The sequence below is a fragment of the Silurus meridionalis genome, chromosome 14, assembly GCF_014805685.1.
Source record: "Silurus meridionalis isolate SWU-2019-XX chromosome 14, ASM1480568v1, whole genome shotgun sequence".
In the NCBI taxonomy this organism is placed as follows: Eukaryota; Metazoa; Chordata; class Actinopteri; order Siluriformes; family Siluridae; genus Silurus; species Silurus meridionalis.
In genome coordinates this window covers 21,991,246-22,012,182 of record NC_060897.1, presented here as the reverse complement: position 1 = coordinate 22,012,182, position 20,937 = coordinate 21,991,246, and the positions used below count along the sequence as shown (strand labels likewise).

Here is a 20,937-nt window from a genome sequence, read left to right as displayed (position 1 = left end):
GCGGGGGGGGTTGGTGTACTCTGTGCATCTGGTGGTGGGATCCTGTTATTGTTTTTAGGGAAGGAAGGCTCCAGCTCTGTGGGTCCTTGACCAATTAGTCACTCCAGCATGGAAACAGAATTTAGGATTAAGCTGTTTTGTCCATTTTTTGCAAGGAGACACTTGTACTGAATAGGAAACAGCTATGCCCTCTAATGTAAGGTGTATTAATGTCATGCACTATTAGCTTAATCGGCATCAGATTACTACAACCGAGTTCATAATGTGTTTTATGTCAGCATTAAAATTTAACAGCTCCTTTAGTTTAGTTTAAGATTCACCAAGTGTTTTAATTGGCCTTTCAAAAAGCACATTATATGGGATTTGAGAAGACTGGCCATTATTGTGGAGTACACTATAATTTTCCTTATTTACTTTAATTCACGTCTGGCTTCACGGTTCACGTAAGCGTGTAATGAATTATGTCGCTGTAGCAGGTTGTGAAACCGAGAACACAAGTAAAGATTAGATTTAGAAGGAAAAGCCATCAAAAAGCATTTGACCCACTGACCATGGAGGTCCACCTTGTGCAAACATGACCGGTATGTGAGGCTGTGGGACTGCCGTTTTTCAAACTCTTCCAAAACGTACAATTCCTCACTTAAAAACCAAATGTTGTATTCAAGTTAAATTCCGATTAAACTGTTCAGTTCAGAGCACTATAACACTACTGTGCCGATAAAGGTGTGTGTTTCTTTTTATTGACGGTTGCCAGGAAGGAATGGTGCCTTGTTCTCAGGTAGTATCAAGTTCCTTACAACTTCCTGAGAAATGGGAACTGTCAGCAAATTGGTCCAAGACGTGAATAGCAGCTTGGCTGTCTCGCCTAGTTGAGCAGCTGCTCCAGGCTGGGAATCAACAAACCCAATCTGGCTAGAATCTCACACTTTTAGCTAATGTTACACTCATAGGCAAGAAATTGGTAGTTTGTGGCATCTATTCTCAGTAGTTCTGGCATTTTCTTTTAATCTGTGCTGGCAGAGAATTTTCCTAAGAAAATGTTGGAAGAGAGAGTAGAGTTTGTCTCAAATGACCTTAAAGCAAATTGGAAAGGATTATTTGGAGGACTCTTCCAAACCAAGAGAGAAGGTTTGGGATGAATTGGATAACATAGAAATAATACGGTGACTTGGAGATAGTTGATGCTATTGACTCAGTAGTAAAGGCTCGGGATGTTTGACAGTAAGACTTAGGGATGACTTGGAATTGATGGGGATAGTTTGGGGTGACTTGCACTTGATGGGGATAGTTTGACTTGGTGGGGATAGTTAGGGGTGACTTGGATTTGATAGGGATAGTTTGGGGTGATTTAAATATGTTAGGAACAGTTTGAGGTGACTTGCACTTGATAGGGATAATTTGACTTAATGGGGATTAGTTTGTGGTGATTGACTTTATAGGGATAGTTTCAGTTGACTTGGACTTGACAGGGAGAGTTAGGGGTGATGCTGACTTGATTGGGATTAGTTTGGGGTGAATCTGACTTGATGAGGATAGTTTGGGGTGAATATGACTTAAGGATAGTTTGGGGTGAATATGACTTGAGGATAGTTTGGGGTGAATATGACTTGATGAGGATAGTTTGGGGTGAATATGACTTGACTTGAGGATAGTTTGGGGTGAATATGACTTGATGAGGATAGTTTGGGGTGAATATGACTTGACCTGAGGATAGTTTGGGGTGAATATGACTTAATGAGGATAGTTTGGGGTGAATATGACTTGAGGATAGTTTGGGGTGAATATGACTTGAGGATAGTTGGGGTGAATATGACTTGATGATGATAGTTTGGGGTGAATATGACTTGACCTGAGGATAGTTTGGGGTGAATATGACTTAATGAGGATAGTTGGGGTGAATATGACTTGAGGATAGTTTGGGGTGAATATGACTTGAGGATAGTTTGGGGTGGATATGACTTGATGATGATAGTTTGGGGTGAATATGAATTGATGATGATAGTTTGGGGTGGATATGACTTGATGAGGATGGTTTGGGTTGAATATGACTTGAGGATAGTTTGTGGTGAATATGACTTAATGAGGATAGTTTGGGGTGGATATGACTTGATTGGGATTAGTTTGTGGTGAATATGACTTGATGAGGATAGTTTGGGTTGAATATGACTTGATGAGGATAGTTTGGGTTGAATATGACTTGATGAGGATAGTTTGGGGTGGATATGACTTAATGAGGATAGTTTGGGGTGGATATGACTTGATGAGGATAGTTTGGGGTGAATATGACTTGAGGATAGTTTGGGTTGAATATGACTTGATGAGGATAATTTTCACTGTATTTTCTTCCATTGACCTTAACTTAGAGCATTGTTTAATTAAAGCATGTTTTTGCTGATTTCCCTGATAACCTACAATTGACCCTTTGACCTCAACATACCAGGGCCATATGGAATGTCATGACATTCGAACGCACATTCACCTGGAAAAGTGTCATAAAACGATTTTCTGTCAGCAACTTAAATGAGCTGTCATGACAGTCCGACTTCAAAATGTAGTCACGATAGCAAATTGTTATTGAATGCTGATGGCACATAATGTAAGTCGGCTGTCTTACAGCCTTTATAAACATTAACGACTAATTTTAGACAAATTTGAACTTTGAATGTTTTATTTTAACCACATTTTATTGATAATTAGCACTCAATTAAAGTGTTAAGACATAATTAAAAATGAAAGCATCCTGGTCCATTCCGATCTCACAGTAAGTCTTTGTTAAACTAAAATGTGTGTGTCTTAAAAACACATTCTTTTAACCCCCAGTTCTGTTTGCTTAGGCATAACGTGTTGTCAGACGTATTTTCTCCAGCGATGTGTGTAAAGTTCAGGAAACGCAGGTCACACAGCAGATGTGCCTTCAACAAGACGACAAAACACACTTGCAGGATCAAACAAAAAAGCACTCAGGAGTCCCGAGTTCAGCTTTTAAAACCTATAATGCAGGAAAGGAGGAGAACGAGTGACTCATAAAATCCTAAAATGTGTTGGAACTAATCCCGAAAACATTTTATGCAACTGCATTCACCACTAGGGGGCAGCGAGAGAGTTTATTGACGCTTAATAATGACGTTTACTTTTTTGAGAAATAGATATGACTCAGTGCTCTGAAATGTAACAATACACTAACGTTATACTACCGGGAGTTCGTATCTATTTGTGTATCATTTAATTACGTTATTCAATAGGGGTGTACACGAGACGCAGAGTGAGAATTTAATACAGGCCTGAATATAACGCGGGGAATAATTAAGTGTCAGTTTAGTGTCTGGTGAAGCAAGAAACGGCATTCAAGCAATTAATATATCGTTGAAGGTTTAGGAGCTAGATATTAAAACAACAGAGGCGGATAAACAATGTGTAAGGAAGAAAACACTCACGATTGGGTTTTGTTTGGTGTCACTAATTATTTAATTACAATTAAATGTTGTTAATTATTTGTAGCACAGAACATTTATAGTTACATGGTACCTGCTAGCTCCTGTAGTGTTTAGATTTATGCTTTGATCATCCTTTTTTCTGCCATAATGTTGCCAAAGATTCAGAAAATGTAAATGTAAATTTTCAGAATGTTATAGCTTTACGTTCGACTGTTACAAAGCACTACCATATTACTTATTTACCATATAATGGTAATATAATGATTTTTTTTTTTTTTAGTAAGGTTTTTCTTAATTTTTTGTAAATAAAACTAGACTTTAATTATACTTCCTCTGAGCCAAACAAGCCCCCCTGTCAGTCCCCGTTTTGATCCCGCCAGGAGGCTGATCCCGAGTGACCCTTACACAAGCGCCCACTCAACAGGGAACAAGGCAGGGTTGAAAGGGAATATGCTGATCTGGCAACCCAGCATATCCAAGCCGTCTTTTACTCAACATTAGCATGGATCAGAGCTACAAATGAGACTTTGTATTGTTAATGGGGGTCAAAAGAGTGGGACATCGGAGACAGGGGAACACCCCGGGGTCTGAGCTCTCACAGAATACAGAGGTTCTCTGTAGCACCAGATCAGGACTTCGATTCGAAATGCACAGCAGATGGCTCATGCTTTGGGCCACCTGACTCACTCGGGGTTGTGTTCACGTTTTCCGTAGCTTGTTTTTACTGGCTGAAAAGTTAGAACTAGGAAAAAAGTACCCTGATGAGATGTTTTAGGATAACGTTTATATTTCATGTTTGCAGAAAGGTTACTGTTCAGGACATTGTGTTTGCTACTCGGAGCACAGAATGGATACATTGGGAAATGTGTTGTTGAGCTTGTTCACTAAATGCTCTGGGCACAGAATCGATGTTTTTTTAAAAAATTATTATTATTATTATTATTACATGGAACATACAATCGCACACGTCTCAACCTGCTCAGCCATGCTTTTGTGTCCACACCTGTTGAGAACGCACATTCCCACCTTTTTAATTCTGAGGGTGTCTGTAAAAAAAAGCTCTGATATTACAGTCTAGATATATAATAATTTAGGTGCTGTCATGTGACCTGTTTCCGTAGAGTTTTGTAGGTATGTAAACATGAACAATAGATTAAACTGGCAATGGGATTTTTGAAGCCTGGTTGCGGTAGTGTCGTGTTTCGCATTATGAATGGCCCCTTACAAAATAACTCTTTCAAGTATTTTTGTCGCATTCCTTTTTCATTAGAAATTAATTTAATGCTGCTTGATATGCGTTCAGTATTTGGGATATGTTTGGTAGAACCGAACAATGATGGATCTTTTGCCTGAACTTTGTCCCAGACTTGTTTCTTGTTTTGATTGCTTCTCAGGCTTCAGGATGCTTTAGGTATGTAGAAGAAGAAGTGTAGTAATATTGAGATTTCTTATATTGCTATGACGTCTCAGGGGAGCAAAGAATTTGCATGCATGAAATGGAGCATGAATACTTTTCGCAATCACATTTCCTATTTAATTTATCTGTAAGTAAAAATTTCTATATTTTGGGCTCTTCTGAACAAATTCCGGATCTGTGAACCCAATGAAGTCTAAGTTCAAAGGGGGGTGTAAACTTGTCCAAAACACCCTGTTTAAAGCAGTAATAACCCAAACCGCTTGAGATTTTACTGCTGTAATGTCTCAGAGAACAGAGCACAAGAGCTTAAAGGATCGTAGCCCAGCTGCCAATATGGCGCTTTTTCAGATTAATAATAATTCTAGCATGAATAAATCCACATCTTTTTATTATTATTTAATGCAGGCTGTAGCCGACACTGAAACACAATCTGATCTTAATGGGTTATAAATGCAACTGTAAAAAGATCTGTTCTCTTTTTCCCTAACCAGCTGCCAAAAGTTAGCATGTAGCATGTTATGTCTTGTTGATTCTGAGGTAATATTCGGTCACTGGAGAAATAAGACATTTTGCGAGCAAAAAATCAGAAGTGCTTTAAAATCGAACCATGAACATTCAAATAAACTTTGCAGTAAACACAATTGCTAGCTAGCACGCACAGAATAATTGTTTAGCCAAGGTGAAATTAGCATAGGAACAGGAAAACAATTAGTTTTCACTAGCAAACTTAATGCTACCCTAAGCTGACTTAACTTCAACCAGCTAGCTCATTCAGCTATCTTTAGATACATGATACAGATATATTTTTGTTATAAATATGTTCTGTAAAAAAGTAAATTAATGAAATATTTATAGCTAATACAAGCTAATCAGCAGGATTTCTAACAGGATTATTACCTCCGAGTACCATGTTTTATTTGCTGGTAATAGGTAGTTAGTTATCTTGATGCCTTGAAACAATTTTTAAGTTACAAATTAAAGCTAAAAGGATTTTAGAACAGCGTGTCCTAACAGTAAAGAAAACAGGATCAACAGGAACATCCATGCATACATTTTATTTGGTAAGGGATGTGGTAGCTCAGAGGTTAAAACATTGGACTTTGGCTCAGAAAGTCACTGGTTCAAATCCTGCTGCCACTGTTGGGCCCTTGAGCGAGGCCCTTAACTCTTCCCTGCTCAGTTGTAAGTCGCTCTGGATAAGGGCCATAAGAGCTTTTAACGCTCTGCTAAAATGCCATAAATGTACATTTTATGCAGGAGCATTACAAATAGAAATGTAGAACACAAAAAAGAAGGTCATGATGAGACCAAGCTATACGGAAATGTAAGGATTTGTGGAAATCTGCATTTGGAGAGAATCCCTGAGGTCCCATGTTGTTGGTTAAGGTTTGCTACGTGTTACTGAGACACCAGATGAGGGGGTTGTGGAGGTTGTGTGCTGCTTGAAAAAGGGCCATTTCCTTCTGTATCCGAGCGGTTTCGCTTTCCGGAAAGTACCGCATCCTGCTAAGCTGATAATACGTCATAATACTTTTAATGCCAGTAATGAAGCCATTTTGCTCCATTCATTCTCTATTATCTCTATATAATTATAGCTGTTTGTAATTGTAAATTCATAGATTTTAATGGTTTATTTTTATAGAGCTGTTATACCATTTGTATGTACGCTGTGTATTATCTTGAAAACTACCCATAATTTATTCGCAATCGAACAGAGAAGATATCAAAAGATATCAAACGTTAAAACTGAGGACAGGAATTACTATTTTAAGGAAAAATTCTACATTTTGAATTTGGTGGTTGCAACACATCTCAAAAAAGTTGGGACAGGGGCAACAAAAGGTTGTAAAAGTAAGTGTTACTACAAAGAAACAGCTGGAGGATCATTTCGCAACTAATTAGGTTAATTGGCAACAGATCAGTAACACGACTGGGTATAAAAAGCGTATCTCAGAGAGGCAGAGTGAAGATGGGCAGAAATCCAACAATCTGTATCTACAAATTGTGGAACAATTTCAGAATAATGTTCCTCATACATGAAATTAAAAAGACTTTGGATATCCCATTATTTACAGTACATAATATCAAAAGATCTGGAGAGAGCTCTGTGGGACACAAGGGACATGGGGGAAAAAACATATTTGATGTCTTAGGGCAGTGTAATGGAAATCACTGCATGGGCTCAGAAACTCCTGCAGAATTCAATGTCTCTGACCACAGTTCACTGTGTCATCCACATATTTATGTTAAAACTCTATCATACAAAGAAGAAGCCATATATTACCAAAGCTCATTTAAAATCCAGTAAAAAATGGTCGAAATGTAAAACGAATCGAAATGTAAAATTTGTTTTGTGAACCATTTTTGGACACACATCCTCCGGACTAAAGAGGAAAGGGATCATCTGACTTCTCATCAGCACTAACTTCAAAAGCCCACATCTCTGATGGTGTTGGAGGGCAGTAGTGCATATGGAGTGGGCAGCTTGCACATCTGGTAATGCATCATTATTGCTAAAAGTAAGCAAAATATGGGTGCTGAAATGGCCTGCCTTCTGTCCAGACCTTTTACCTATTGAAAAGAGTTGGCACATCATGAAAAGAAAAATACAACAAAGAAGACCAAGGACTGTTAAGCAGCTAGAATATTGTATCAGACACAAATGGGACAACATAGCTCACCCAAAAATCTAGCAACCGGTCTTCTCAGTTCTCACATATATAGACTTTTGGTAAGAAAAGAAGGGATGCTACAGATTGGTGAGGAAGGTCTGGTTTTCTCTCACGCTGGGAGATGAGTCACTTATGAAAATAAAAGCTACAGAATCTTTTAGCTAGCACGTTTTATTAATTTAATGTATTTTTTTAATTGTGATCATAATAATGAGCTGCGATATTGAAAGATTTAGCGCAAACTGCATTATTTAGGAGCTATTTTGGTCAGGATTATGGACACAACCTACCACAAGCCACTACACCTTAATGAGGCATATCATATGTTTGGTTTTAATCCTTGAAGACGTTTTTTTCTATCACACATCACGTTCACTGTTTTCAGTTAATGAGCTTTGTTCCTTTGTATTTGCATTTTGTGTTCGTTATCATTTGGTTGTGTATCGATTTATAGGGAGTCTTGGGGGCGGGGCTTAGAGTAAATTAGCTGTGATGTGATTATTAGTGTTTATTGTGATATCGATGCAATTACAAAGCAAATCAGTGTTACCAAAGATGCGATAGCTAGCAACTGCCGATGAACATTTGCGATATTTGTCTTTTTGAGAATTTCGCACTTTTTCTAGGACTTTTAAATGTTTTATCAGGCAGGTTCTAACAGGGAAATCGTCAGTAAGGGTCCAAACTAAATCTTATATATAGTTTTTCTTTTTTTTTTTTTTTATGAATCAGGTTAAATGGTATTTAAATGTGGAATTCTCAATTAATGTTGCATTGATTGCTCATAGTAACATGCTCATAGCAACATATCTCAGGTCGCGTACCTCAAGGTTCGGTACACACATGAACCACGGATTAATTGCTCATTTTTTTCACTTGCGGATTCAACAATCGCAGAGTGAAAGACCGTTGTTTGTTCCCGCCGATATTGCTGTTTAAGTAATTTCATAACCACACAAAGCAGTCGTGTTCACGTGAACGGGAACGTGTTAATCAGTCAACAACAACGGCTAGCGTAGGTGCAGAAGACCTTAAAAATTTTCCTGCATCATTCAAATCGCATGTTCACACTGTAGCAAATTAGATTTGTCTCCTCCCCTTTTTTTTGCTGATCCAAAAATTATCCGATCCCTGATTCAAAAACTTTAATGGAATCAAGACTGTGACTTTTGAGATCCGTTGCATCACTAGTACTACGCATAATCTCTGATAAAAGAAAGTCTATACATTAGCAATCTTTCATATTTTCTTAGAGGGACAAACTGAAGCAAATGTAATTTAAAAAAAAGTCTTTTGTGGCCAAATCTAGAACGTGTCAAGTCAAGTTTATTTCTAAATGATACTCTATAGTGTTATAGAGTATTGTCCTTTCTACAGTCTTATACAGTCATTTGAGATGATGCAATCAGGAGCTACTAAGCAACTAAGCAAAGTGTAGGAGTTTCTTATTTTCTTTTTCTTTCTTTAATGGAAACACATTGAAGGGTTCATTATAGCTAAATTGTAAAAATGAGCCAGACCTCGAGGAAGTAATAATCAGAGAATGATTTGTCCTATTCATAAAATGTTGATTATAAGGACAAAATGGAAAAAAAAAAGAAATGAGACATATATCCAGATATATCAAAGAACCGTGATTTTTTTTTTGCTTATTGCATATCGAACGATTTTTCCAATATCGCTTTACCACTACGCTTGGATGGATTCCAGTGAGGGAGGAAACGCCTGGTGCTGTTCAGCTGTGTGTGTGTGTGGGTGTGTGTGTGTGTGTGTGTGTGTGTGTGTGTGTGTGTGTGTGTGTGTGTGTGTGTGTGTGTTCTTGCCCCACTTCCTCTCTTGACATACGGCATTACTCAGCTCACACTTACTCACTTACTGTAAAATAAAACAAACAGAAAGAGAAATACAGGGGAAGGGAAGGGAAAGTGCAGTGTATAGGGAAAGAGCGCGTGTGTGTGTGTGTGTGTGTGTGTGTGTGTGTGTGTGTGTGTGTGTCAGCGTGTGTCTGCGTGTGTCTGCGTGTATCGGGTGTGTACTGTGGGTGTGTGTGTTGTGTTATGCGTGTACGATAGCTTTTTTTTTCCGGTTGGACATTGTACATATCAGAGGAAAAAGGCAGCAGAGGAAAGCTGATCTTCTGGACGCTGGACACGGTGAGTCTGTGTGTCTTCTCTACACACACACACACACACACACACACACACACACACACACACACACACACACACTGGCATTAGGAGGACGTTACAGAATTACAGAGCCACATGGAGAGTCAGAACTGTTTGAATTATTGTGAATTGTGCAGCTATTCTTCTACATGGAAGAACAAAAAATGTTATGAAACAGGAAAAAGTCAATTGTAAATGTTTTGGTGTTTGATATAAACGTGTTTTCAAGTCTTTACAAAAAAAAAAAAAACGTGACAAGTCATAAACGTGTGCTCCTTCACTGATTATTGTGTTGCTACTGCACAGTGTTTTTGCTTATTAGTAGTTGAGAAGCAAGTAATTTTTTTTAGCTCACTTTTTCTTTAAAGAAAAAATGAAGTGAAAGTAATCATTTCTTTGGACGAGAGATTCTCCTGAGATTCACGTGAACATCTGCTTGGGACCGTGTGCCGAGTCAGTTCCACGCTTCTTTTTGTTTTAACTCCTTATTCACACTCCAGCTTCCACAGCTGCTCGGCTTGGCACTTATTTTATGACTCCTCCCACTTTTAATAACCTCATTCTTTTTTTTTTTTCCAAAACTCACATATTTCATAATGTAATATAGAGAATCGTTCATAATATAATAAAGACAATAATATTATATTTGCATAATATTTTTGATATTTTTTTATTACTTGATTCTTATTTTCATAAATAATATAAAAACTTCTCAGCCATAAAAAAAGCACTTTTTAAGATTTAAGTCGTAAATATTATGACATTTTAATCACACAAATAATTTGTATTTTAAATGTTATATGTACATGTATTTTATAGTTTTTTTCTTTCTCAAGTTTGACTTCTCCACTATTTATTTATTTTTTTGCTATATTTAAATTACAATTAAATATTAATAATAGGAATTATAAAGCACAGACCGCAACACAAATATAAGCAAAATAAATACAATATGCGAAAGATATTACAAGTGATTTTGTTGAATATCGCTAATATTGTGTTAAATATATATCTTTTTGAAAAGTATCATTGTGAAATACAAATTATTCCAAAAAATGATTGAATAATGAGGTTGAATTTGTTGTTCATGTGCAAGGCAACCTTGCTATTGAAAGAAAATGATAAAAAAAATAATACCATGTTTGCATAACAATTATTTTGTTTATTTTTATAAATTATTTGCTATAATTTTGATAGTAACTATTATTAATAGTAATGATAAGCTTCACTGCATGTAGCACTAATCTGATATTGTAGGTCGATTTACAATTCGGAAAAGTTTACTCATGGCCTAAATGACACTGTGCAATGTGACTAATATCACAATTTTCTCTCTTTCTCTCACACACACACACACACACACACACACACACCAGCGGTGTAAAGAGGACCTTATTATATGACGACCATATAAATGCCCATATAAAAGTATTTGACTTATTTGAAATATATTTGCAATATTCAGAGCTGATTGTGATTTGATGCAGCTCTCAGTCTCAGGGGCAACTTTTTTCATTCAACTTCAACAAAAGTCGAAGTGTTTGGAATTGATTTGCTCTCTTTTTTGGAAAATTGAGGCTAAAGAGTCGCTCACAGGCAGAAGATGTGGGTTGGGTTAAGTGTTAAATGATGTCTTCAACAGCGATGCAAATTGTAATAGGTAAAACTCTTCGTCTATTAAAATATCGCAGAGTAAAATGTACATCTGTTGAAACATAAATGTAGTTGAGTGGAGAGTAAAAGTTGCTGATATTTTTAATACTCAACATTTACTCAAATACTTTACACCCCTGACACACTCACACAAGGTCAAGCTCTTGACTGTGGTGTGAGAATTAAGTCATGTTTTAATTAAATGAGCACTCCGTGTGGAGAAGTTGTTCCGGGGTGCCTGCTGATGGTTGATGAGGAGAAGAGTGATCCTCCTCTCCTCTCCTCTCCCCTCTCCCCTCTCCTCTCCTTTCCTCTCCTCTCTCTCCTCTCCTCTCTCTCCTCTCTCCTCTCTCCTCTCTCCTCTCTCCTCTCCTCTCCTCTCCTCTCTCTCCTCTCCTCTCCTCTCCCCTCTCCTCTCTCCTTTTCTTTTCTTTCCTCTCCTCTCCTCTCCTCTTCACTCTTCCCTCTGAGATTTATCCAGCATGCGTGTGTTCTCTGGCATCGTCAGAGTTTAGGTCGACATGCGGCTTTCATTAAAGCAGAGCAGCAACAGAGACATTTCAGGATCGTTTCGGGTCAAAAGCAAGTGCATTTTATCCTCTTGTTTCTTTTCCGTCTCTCTCTCTCTCTCTCTCTCTCTCTCTCTCTCACTCTTTCTCTCTCTCGCTCTCTGTATTATAATTATTCTTCATCACAGATGCCGATCACTATATTGGGATTAACACTTTTGTAAAACGCTCGGCTTGTTTTTTATACGGAACAAACAAACAATATGGAGTCACGATAACGTCACGTGACAATTACGTCCTCATGATGTCATTGTTATTATCCCTATAATTATTTTTGCGCACGGATTAGGACTTGTGTTTGCTTCTTTTTAAGAATGCCGCGGTCATACAGAGCAGAGAGCGATCATTTACAGTAGAGTGAGTCGTGTAAAGAGCGCCGTCTAGACAGTCATTTAGAGGGAGTAGTTTATTGTGGGTTGTTTAAAGGGAGTCATTTAAATTGTTTAAAGAGAGTTGTTCAGAGGGAGTCATTTACAAGGAGTTGTTTAGAGGGAGTCGTTTACAGTGAGTCGTTTAGAGTGAAGGAGGGATATTTTTGGAAGGAGTCTCCAGTGTCAGTATTGAAAACAATGCTGTAACCATGTTTGTTTATTTGATCTTGTTTGCGCGTCGTGGTTTCTCAGTAACAGAAGTGACGACTTTGTTAAACGTGAATCTGAACATTGTTTTTTAATAAACAGAACATTGTAGTCGTCGAAACATCGCTGCGTCACTGATTATTTTCCCCCAGAACAGCGCCATTGTGTTATTTTTAGTTCCCGTGTGAAGAAATGGAAATCAGAATTCCCAGTCTGGCCTTTGAGTTGGTTCTCAAAGTTAACATTTGCATCATGAGGCGTTTGAACGCAAACGCACATCAGAGGAAGCGAGTGTAGAACTTCATCGTGTGGGCTCAGAGTGTTTCTGGAAAGAGCATAAATCATGCTCTCACCATAAGTAGAACACCAGCTCCATGTTGTTCGAGGCGGTTTTTTGGACTTCCCAAATTTCAACCATGAACTTCCTCTTCGTGAGGACGCTTGTTTCCTGTTGGTGAGTTCATTTCTGTACGTTTGTGGCATGATTTTGTCTAGAAAGTGAAAAGGCGAGTAGTCAAGGCAAAGCTGTGCTGGTTATTAACCGAAGCTCTGGATGCCAGGAACGTTTAGCAAAACCACAGCTGTAGCAAAAATATCATTCGAAAGCCCACACATTACCTAGTTCATGAGACTAAAGATAAATTATTAATTCTGACCCCATTAAGAATTGGTATACCTCACTATGTGTGTATAACAAAAAAAGCATATTTTGGAACCTTTCAGTTCTTCTTCATCGAGGACCTGAAAGTCAGTCGGCGGTTTCGTATCTGGACCCTTAACTGGAAGTGAGATGTTTTCTTCTGAGCAGTTTGCAGCTTTCCTGTTAGATAAAATTCTTGGCCTTACCTCTGTTTCTCACATGTCTCTCTTATCTCTCATCTCTTAGACATGTGGTGGTGGTGACCAAAATGTTGAGAGCTTGTTTCTATAAATATGGCTTGGTTCTATGGTTCAGATCTGGCAACCTTGACTCTTGCACCTTGGACAATCTCATAGATGAGTCTTTTATAAACATAATATGATGTTGCGTGATGGATGGTGGATGCAGTCGAATTATTGTGGAACTGAAAGGGTTAAAAATGCAACCAGGAGAAGAGACAGACCAACAGAGAGAGAGAGAGAGAGAGAGAGAGAGAGAGAGAGAGAGAAAGAGACCCACATTACACTTGTAGCACCGTCTGTGGTCATAAAGAATCACACACACGTACACACACACACACACACACACACACACACACACACACACACACACAGCCTGTATAACTGAAATCCTGAGCACATATTAAGGAAGGTAAAGATCTCTCATTTCTCTTTTCTGTTTTTTTTCTCTCGTTTCTTTTAAACAATCAGGAACTTATTTTTTTGGATGAACTTTCTACACTCTCACTTCTTTCTCAAAGTTGCAAAGTTCTTGTTTCTTTGTCTGCGTATGTGTTTGTGTGTGTGTGTGTGTGTGTGTGTGTGTGTGTGTGTGTGTGTGTGTGTGTGCGCCACTGTTGTCGTTATTATTCATAGTACGTCGCACAAAACCTGCGGTTCGAAGCTTGTCCTTGCTGCATCTCAGCATGAGCTCTGTAGTTTTGTCTCAGGGGCCCATCTAGGAGGAGAAGAGAAGGAGAAATAGTAGGAGAAAGAGGAGGAGGGATTCCTTCTTCTTTTTTTTCCTACTACTTCTTCTTCCTGTGGGGTTATAAACCGCATCCATACATGGCCGCACTCTCAGCCCTGGCGTTCCTGCAGATCATAATAGACCAGGGGAAGTTAACAGGCGGATGAAAGGTGTGTGTGAAGCTGAACTCATGCTTCCTGAAGCTGCACAGATCAACCTGCTTTCACTTCATATTTAAACAGTTAAAGATGGAAGAAGATATTTATTCTTCCCCTCTAACCCTCGCTTTAACCCCCAACAGCGTGCAGGATTTTTTCTCACAGGTCCTCCGTTGCCTGGTCAGGACTTGATAGTGAATCACTAAAGTAACATGGAGAAGGTCATGGTCTGAATGTGTGCTTTCTCAGAGGGAAGTCTGTTACTCCTCACAGAAGGTTTAGCTTTGTGAAAACTACTAAATAGTGAATTTTGAATGAAATTGGAGTGAAATGATCATCACAGCACCACTATTTTCTTTATATCGGTGCTGGATGTTAATACAGTGCTAACACAAGGGTAATACAGTGCTAAAACAATGGCAATACTCAACAGTGCAGGGCTACAACAATGCTAATACTGGGCCAATGCAGTGCTAAAACAACGCTAATACTGGGCCAATGCAGTGCTAAAACAATGCTAATACTGGGTCAATGCAGTGCTAAAACAATGCTAATACTCAACAATGCAGTGCTAAAACAATGCTAATACTGGGCCAATGCAGTGCTAAAACAACGCTAATACTGGGCCAATGCAGTGCCAAAACAATGCTAATACTGGGCCAATGCAGTGCTAAAACAACGCTAATACTGGGCCAATGCAGTGCTAAAACAACGCTAATACTGGGCCAATGCAGTGCCAAAACAATGCTAATACTGGGCCAATGCAGTGCTAAAACAACGCTAATACTGGGCCAATGCAGTGCTAAAACAATGCTAATACTGGGCCAATGCAGTGCTAAAACAATGCTAATACTGGGCCAATGCAGTGCTAAAACAATGCTAATACTGGGCCAATGCAGTGCTAAAACAATGCTAATACTGGGCCAATGCAGTGCTAAAACAATGCTAATACTGGGCCAATGCAGTGCTAATCTGACTCTGAGATTTAGTTTTAAATGTTAGCAGTTTGAGTGTGTTCAGTTAACAAGGATGTTCTGGTGGTATTACGTGATATTAGAGTCTATTTGGTTGGTTACAGGAAAAAGGGTTTCTTTCTCTTATTACTTTCGATATTTATATAAATATTAGTTGTTAGTTTTTAAGCCACTTATTGTTCTAGTTTGTTCCACTAACCCCCCCCTTTCAGATTCATAGTCATTTCAACCCATTGTTGTGGTGGTGATGATAATGTTGTAGAGAAAGGCCCGGAAAATTTATTATCTTACTTATTTATCGAAAGGAAATGCAGAAATAACAAGTTTCTCATTAGATATCGCACTGGTGACTCCACCCCCAGGCCCGTGGCGTCTCAGCTTCCTGGTTGTAGATCGTCAGGGTTTTGGTGGTGAGTTAAATGAAATGATCAAAGTCATGTCAGTGTTCAGGATGTTTCAAGTCATACAGGTTCTCTAAGAAACGTCCAGCAAATCTGTAGATCTCAAATGCTGAGAAATGATTTCCTTTAAAAAATATAAGGTACAAAGTTTTGAAAAAAATATTGAAATAAGTGTAAGAAAATGAAATAATTAATGCATACATTAAACTTAAATATTTTCATTATTTATTTTAATATTTAATTTTAATGCAATATTATTTTGTATTTTTTTATTGATATTATTCTGAACATTTTTATTTATTTATTTATTTTTAAGTTTAAAGCTGAGTTTAATTATATATATTTAAAATTTCCATAAGATAAACATTTTAACAATAATAGAGCAAAAAAATCACTAATTTGTATAATAATTTTTAAGATTAAAATTGTAAAAAGTCAGAAAGAAAGAAAAAAAGATGGAAATAAATAAATGTGTAATAATTGTTCCACTGAGGGTGACAATTTCTTTAAACTGTAAAAAAAAAAAACCCTGTAATAACAGTAAATGTATTCAATGAAACCAAAATACAACAATAAAAGATAATAATTTAATTAAAAAAATATATCAATAAAAATTTAAAAATTCTATTATTAAATAATAATATTATTATTGAACGTCTAATAATATACATTTTGAAGAAATTGTAGATAGTCTTAAAGAATTTTCAAATATGGTACAGGTTTAAAGATTCAAACCAAAGCAAGATTTAATAGTGAAATTCTCCCAATTCCAGAACTTTCCACACACTGGCACCTCGAATTCTGATCTAAGTCTTCTCCACATATCCTGAACATCAGATTTTCAGACTGAATGTCTGCATTCAATGCTCTCTTATCCAGATGTTCCTCCAGGTTCCTCATGGACTTTTGGAGGTCTTGTGAAGAAATTGCGATTTTACACTAATTGTTTTTGTAGATGAATTTATCATTGTTCTGGCTCTGAGCTCATCAAGGAAGCGACGGAGGCTTTGGGGCAGCACAAAACAAGTGTGATAGAGGAGAGGAGAGGAGAGGAAAAGAAGGATGGCGTGGGGGAGAAGTGGAGCAGTGTGGAGTGGAGGAGAAGAGAAGAGAAGTCCTCTTTTGGATTACTGTGAGCTCCTTGGCAATCTGCATGTGAATAAGCGTGAAAAGCTTGAGCCGTTATCCCCCTCCTTCTCTCTGTCACACACACACACACACACACACACACACACACACACACACACACACACACACACACACACTCACACACTCATCCTCAGACACACAGAGAGAGAGAGAGAGAGAGAGAGAGAGAGAGAGAGAGAGCTTCATTTGCACTCTGACTTTAAACACAGTGCATCTTCTCGGAGCAGGACACCAAAGTTTCAGTGCAGAGAAAGTTGTGCATGTGTGTGTGTGTGTGTGTGTGTGTGTGTGTGTAGTTTTCCTGGTGTGTGTGTGTGTGTGGTTTTGTTTTTCTCTTCTGATTCACGAGGAGTGGATTTGTGAATGAGAGAAGGTAAGGATCTGCAAAGAAGCGTGTGTTCTCTGGGGTCTTGATTATGGCCGAGCATGTTGATAACAATGCAAGCAACACACACACACACACACACACACACACACACACACACACACACACACACACATGCGCTCAGGGGGAGGGGCAGTCTCGGTTGATCTTGGTTTTATTTTGTTGTTTTATGCTTGTTTTTTCTCACGTTTAGAATTTGAAAGTTTTTAACATTGTGAACTGCTGAGAATTATGGGTAATTTGCTCAGTGTATCAGATGCAGCTCATTCATGGGAAATGGACTAAAACACAGTTTTCCAGGTCATTAGACACTCTGTTTATTGGTTTTTAGAGCCTAGGAACCTTATTCGGCTGCAGGTTTTTTTTTTTTTACATTTTGGAATGAATGAAACTGGGAAAAATCCAGTCAATGAAAAACCTGAAGCTAGTTCAAATGTGTCCTTTGTCAAAGTCTTTTTCCTTTTGAGAAAGACGCTCGGACTGTTTGTCCTCCGTAAGAACATTTTTTCGCTCTCAGCTCTTGCTAACAGTAATTCAGGGCTGAATTTGCATTAGCATGAAAACATTGCATAGCATAGCATGAGAAGAATGTATGGGAATTTGTCCTGAATTGTCCTTCATTGTTTGTAGTTGATGAAGCACGACTCTCTTGTTCAGTTTAGTACAGTTTTGATGACTTGATGAGTGTCCACACAATGTCCTCAACCAAGATGACCTGAATAGAGAATAAATGACAGGAACCAGCTTCGGAAAAAGGAACCCGTACTAACGCCATTATTAATATTGATTATTAATCATCACAGTGTTCGATCGATATTAATGCCATGAAACGTGGATGTCAGAAACGTTTAGTGTTGAGTCTGTGGGCAGCCATATTGACTGTAGAATGCTTGCTGAACTCATGGGTCCAGGAGACCGTTCTGAGTTTTCTAATGAGGAATTCCAAACATAGGGGACATTTTGGACCCTGGATCGGGAAGGTCTCTAGTTCACCACCACCACCAAGCTACCACTGCTGGGCCCTTGAGCAAGGCCCTTAACCCTTAAATGCTCAGAGTTGTAAGTCACTCTAGACAAGGGATTCTGCCAAATGCAGTAAATGTTAAATGTAAATGTTTAGTTGATTAATGAAATTGTTGTTTAAATGAAAGTTGTTTAAATGAAAATGTTTAGTTGAACATTGAGACTTGACCTGTTTTTGGAAGTGAAACTATATCTGGATTATTCATCTCGGATCGTCCACACCTGCTAAAAATCGCAGACAGATTATCATAAGAAGACAAAAATACATGAATAAAATAAAATGTGTTACTTCTTGACCCTAGTCTAAGAAAACCCAAATATATTAATAAAAAAGTTGTATTCTTTACTTAAACTCTTGTAGCATCAAATGCCTCAAGGTCAAGATTTCACATAGTTCCAAGTTTTGACGTTCAGGCAAAAGTTGGCAATCAAAAGATTGCAGTCTAAGCAAACAAATACACAGTTTGGCATTTATGCTAAAAACATTCCACTTCCTGCTGCATGGATTATATTTTCTTTAAATTCTAAGCTAACTTTTAAATAAAACTCTAAATGTAAACATTGAATGCAGAGTTTAAGGACCAGGAGTCAAAGTAAATGGCAGTGAGTTCATATTTCATGTTTAATGTTGTGTTTATGTGCTGAAGCATAAAGCAGATACACATTGAAACGACAGACATGCGTAATTTCTATGGCCCTGTACCATTAAATTGGTTTCTTGTAGTTATCCAGGATAAGCAGATCTGATAAAGAAAGGCTTTGGAATATACACCTCCGACTGTCACTATCAGACAATGTAGAAACTCCAGAGAGTGAGTGGACTTTAAGAAAAAAACAGATTTGTTATGAACGTGTGTCATGTGTCCTCACAACTCCCGGGTCCTCACAAAACACATACAGTTATTTTTCTTTTAATAAAAAGGACTGCTTAGATTAAGATGGGTTCAAAGTTATTTTCTATATTTTTATATTATAATTGGGACAATGAAAGGTCCTTATAAACATAGCACATGTGAATGTGTAAAACAGTATGTGTACAGTAAATTTATTGTCCTTTATTGACCCTTAATTAATTTCGCTTTTTTATGTTGCATTGTAAAGTTGAATGCTAAACATAAAATTCTGGTTTGTGAGATAAAAGGCATCTGAATGCAGCTAAAGGTATTAGCTGCATTTTAGTGCAGCACAATACAACATCTGTTTGTGTGAAATTGAAATAAACAATGAAAAAAAGTCATGACTTTTTATTTATGACATCTGAGTAGGAAGGGCCATTGGAATTCCTAGTTAAAAAATTAGGATCGCCTGCTCAGCCCCTAAGTTCAGCAAGTAATGTCAAGTCAGCATTTTCTTCTTTGTATGTTGAATTCTTAGAGTTTGAATGCAGCAAGTTGCACTTTATATGTTTAAGTTTGATTTGAAAATGATGTGATTCAAAAGTGCCAGTCTTCCAACTTCAGATGTAAGTCAAATATAACTTTAGTTTGGAGTTAATGCTGTAAGCAGCCATGTTGATTTTAGGTTGCTTAGCTGATTAGTATGATAATTGCAATCTTTTTATTTATTCAGGGCTTGAAGCTTTTTGTTTCCCAATCTGCCTAACCCAAAGACACAAAAATAGTGAACTTTCTTAGCTAACTTTAATTACATGAAGCCTTCTCAGATGTTTAGATGTAAACATGTGGTACGTGGTTCTTGGCCCAGTCTCGCTGTGGTTGTCATCACACCATGTTTGTCATCCCTGTGGCATGTGTATGATTCGCGTTGGTCCTCAGAAAGCAGAGTGACCGGCGGCTGATTAAACACAGACCCAGGCCTGCACTTCTTCGGTTCCAGTGTTCACTTTTCTCTTTAATTGCTTTTTTTCTTGAGCACTCGTTCACATCGTGTCAGTCTGTTTGTCTTTCTCATGCATCTGGAAGACAAGGCCATCCCTCTGTTCCACACACCCGTCTGTTTGAGACGATCCATGGTCTTCCACGTTTATTCTTTCCTTTATTTTCAGTGTTACTGGCATGCTACATTGTGCGTCCCTTTTTCCTTTGTTTCTGTTTACAGTTCGACGATGGTAAAAATACTTTTTGTCTTTAAAGAAAAATTATTTTCTTTGGTTTTCCAATGAGTATATTATTTAGGCTGCTGTTCCTTTTCATAAAACATGCTAAGAAAAATTTTATATAAATATTTCTTTGGTAATATTTTTTTATGTCAAAAGCTCTGTAGAATGCTTCACAGGTTCACACCGATAGGAAATGCGATACGAAATAATGCAAAAATCACATGAAATTAGGACCTGCATTTGCAAGGACATAAACTGTAAACTAGCTGGACTAGCAGGATGGATATTACCTCAGAATGTGAAACACCTTTATTTTGGAGCACTAAGTATGAAAAGTTGTAAGACAAATTATTTCCTTGCAACGGCAACAATGGTCAACGAAGTCAACCACGAGATAAAGTTGAATCAAAATGCCAAACTATGCAAAGATTATGACTGTTAATTAGATTCATGAATTGAGTAATTAATTAAAATACAATTTGAGCAGCTAGGTGGTTAGTTTTGTTAACTAGAACTGATTGTGGACAAATATTACTCGAGATTTGACATCTATTGAGAGTCCCAGACTTACGATAGAGATGCGTTCTGAAGGCCCCGTCGTAACTTAAAAATATAGTAAGTTGAGACGTGGCCTAGCCTACCCAGGAGTCTTAAAGAATGGTGATCAGTATGGGGTTTTATACTGTAA

General features: G+C 37.8%; 1 protein-coding gene across 3 annotated transcripts in view; it reads left to right on the top strand.

Annotated features, from left to right (window-relative positions):
- sept12 (septin 12) overlaps positions 1-20,937 on the top strand; it is a 68,074-nt gene that overhangs the window by 24,061 nt on the left and 23,076 nt on the right. The window contains exon 1 of one of the 3 annotated variants that reach the window (XM_046865629.1): positions 9,507-9,676. The exons of 1 other annotated variant lie outside the window; for it this stretch is intronic. Coding sequence is in view for 1 of the 2 variants with exons in the window: in XM_046865628.1 (XP_046721584.1) it covers positions 17,146-17,155 (10 nt within the window). In the remaining variant the exon portion in view is untranslated. Of the gene's footprint in view, positions 1-9,506; positions 9,677-17,068; positions 17,156-20,937 lie in introns of those variants that run through there. One more of the 3 variants, XM_046865628.1, reaches the window with a different exon arrangement.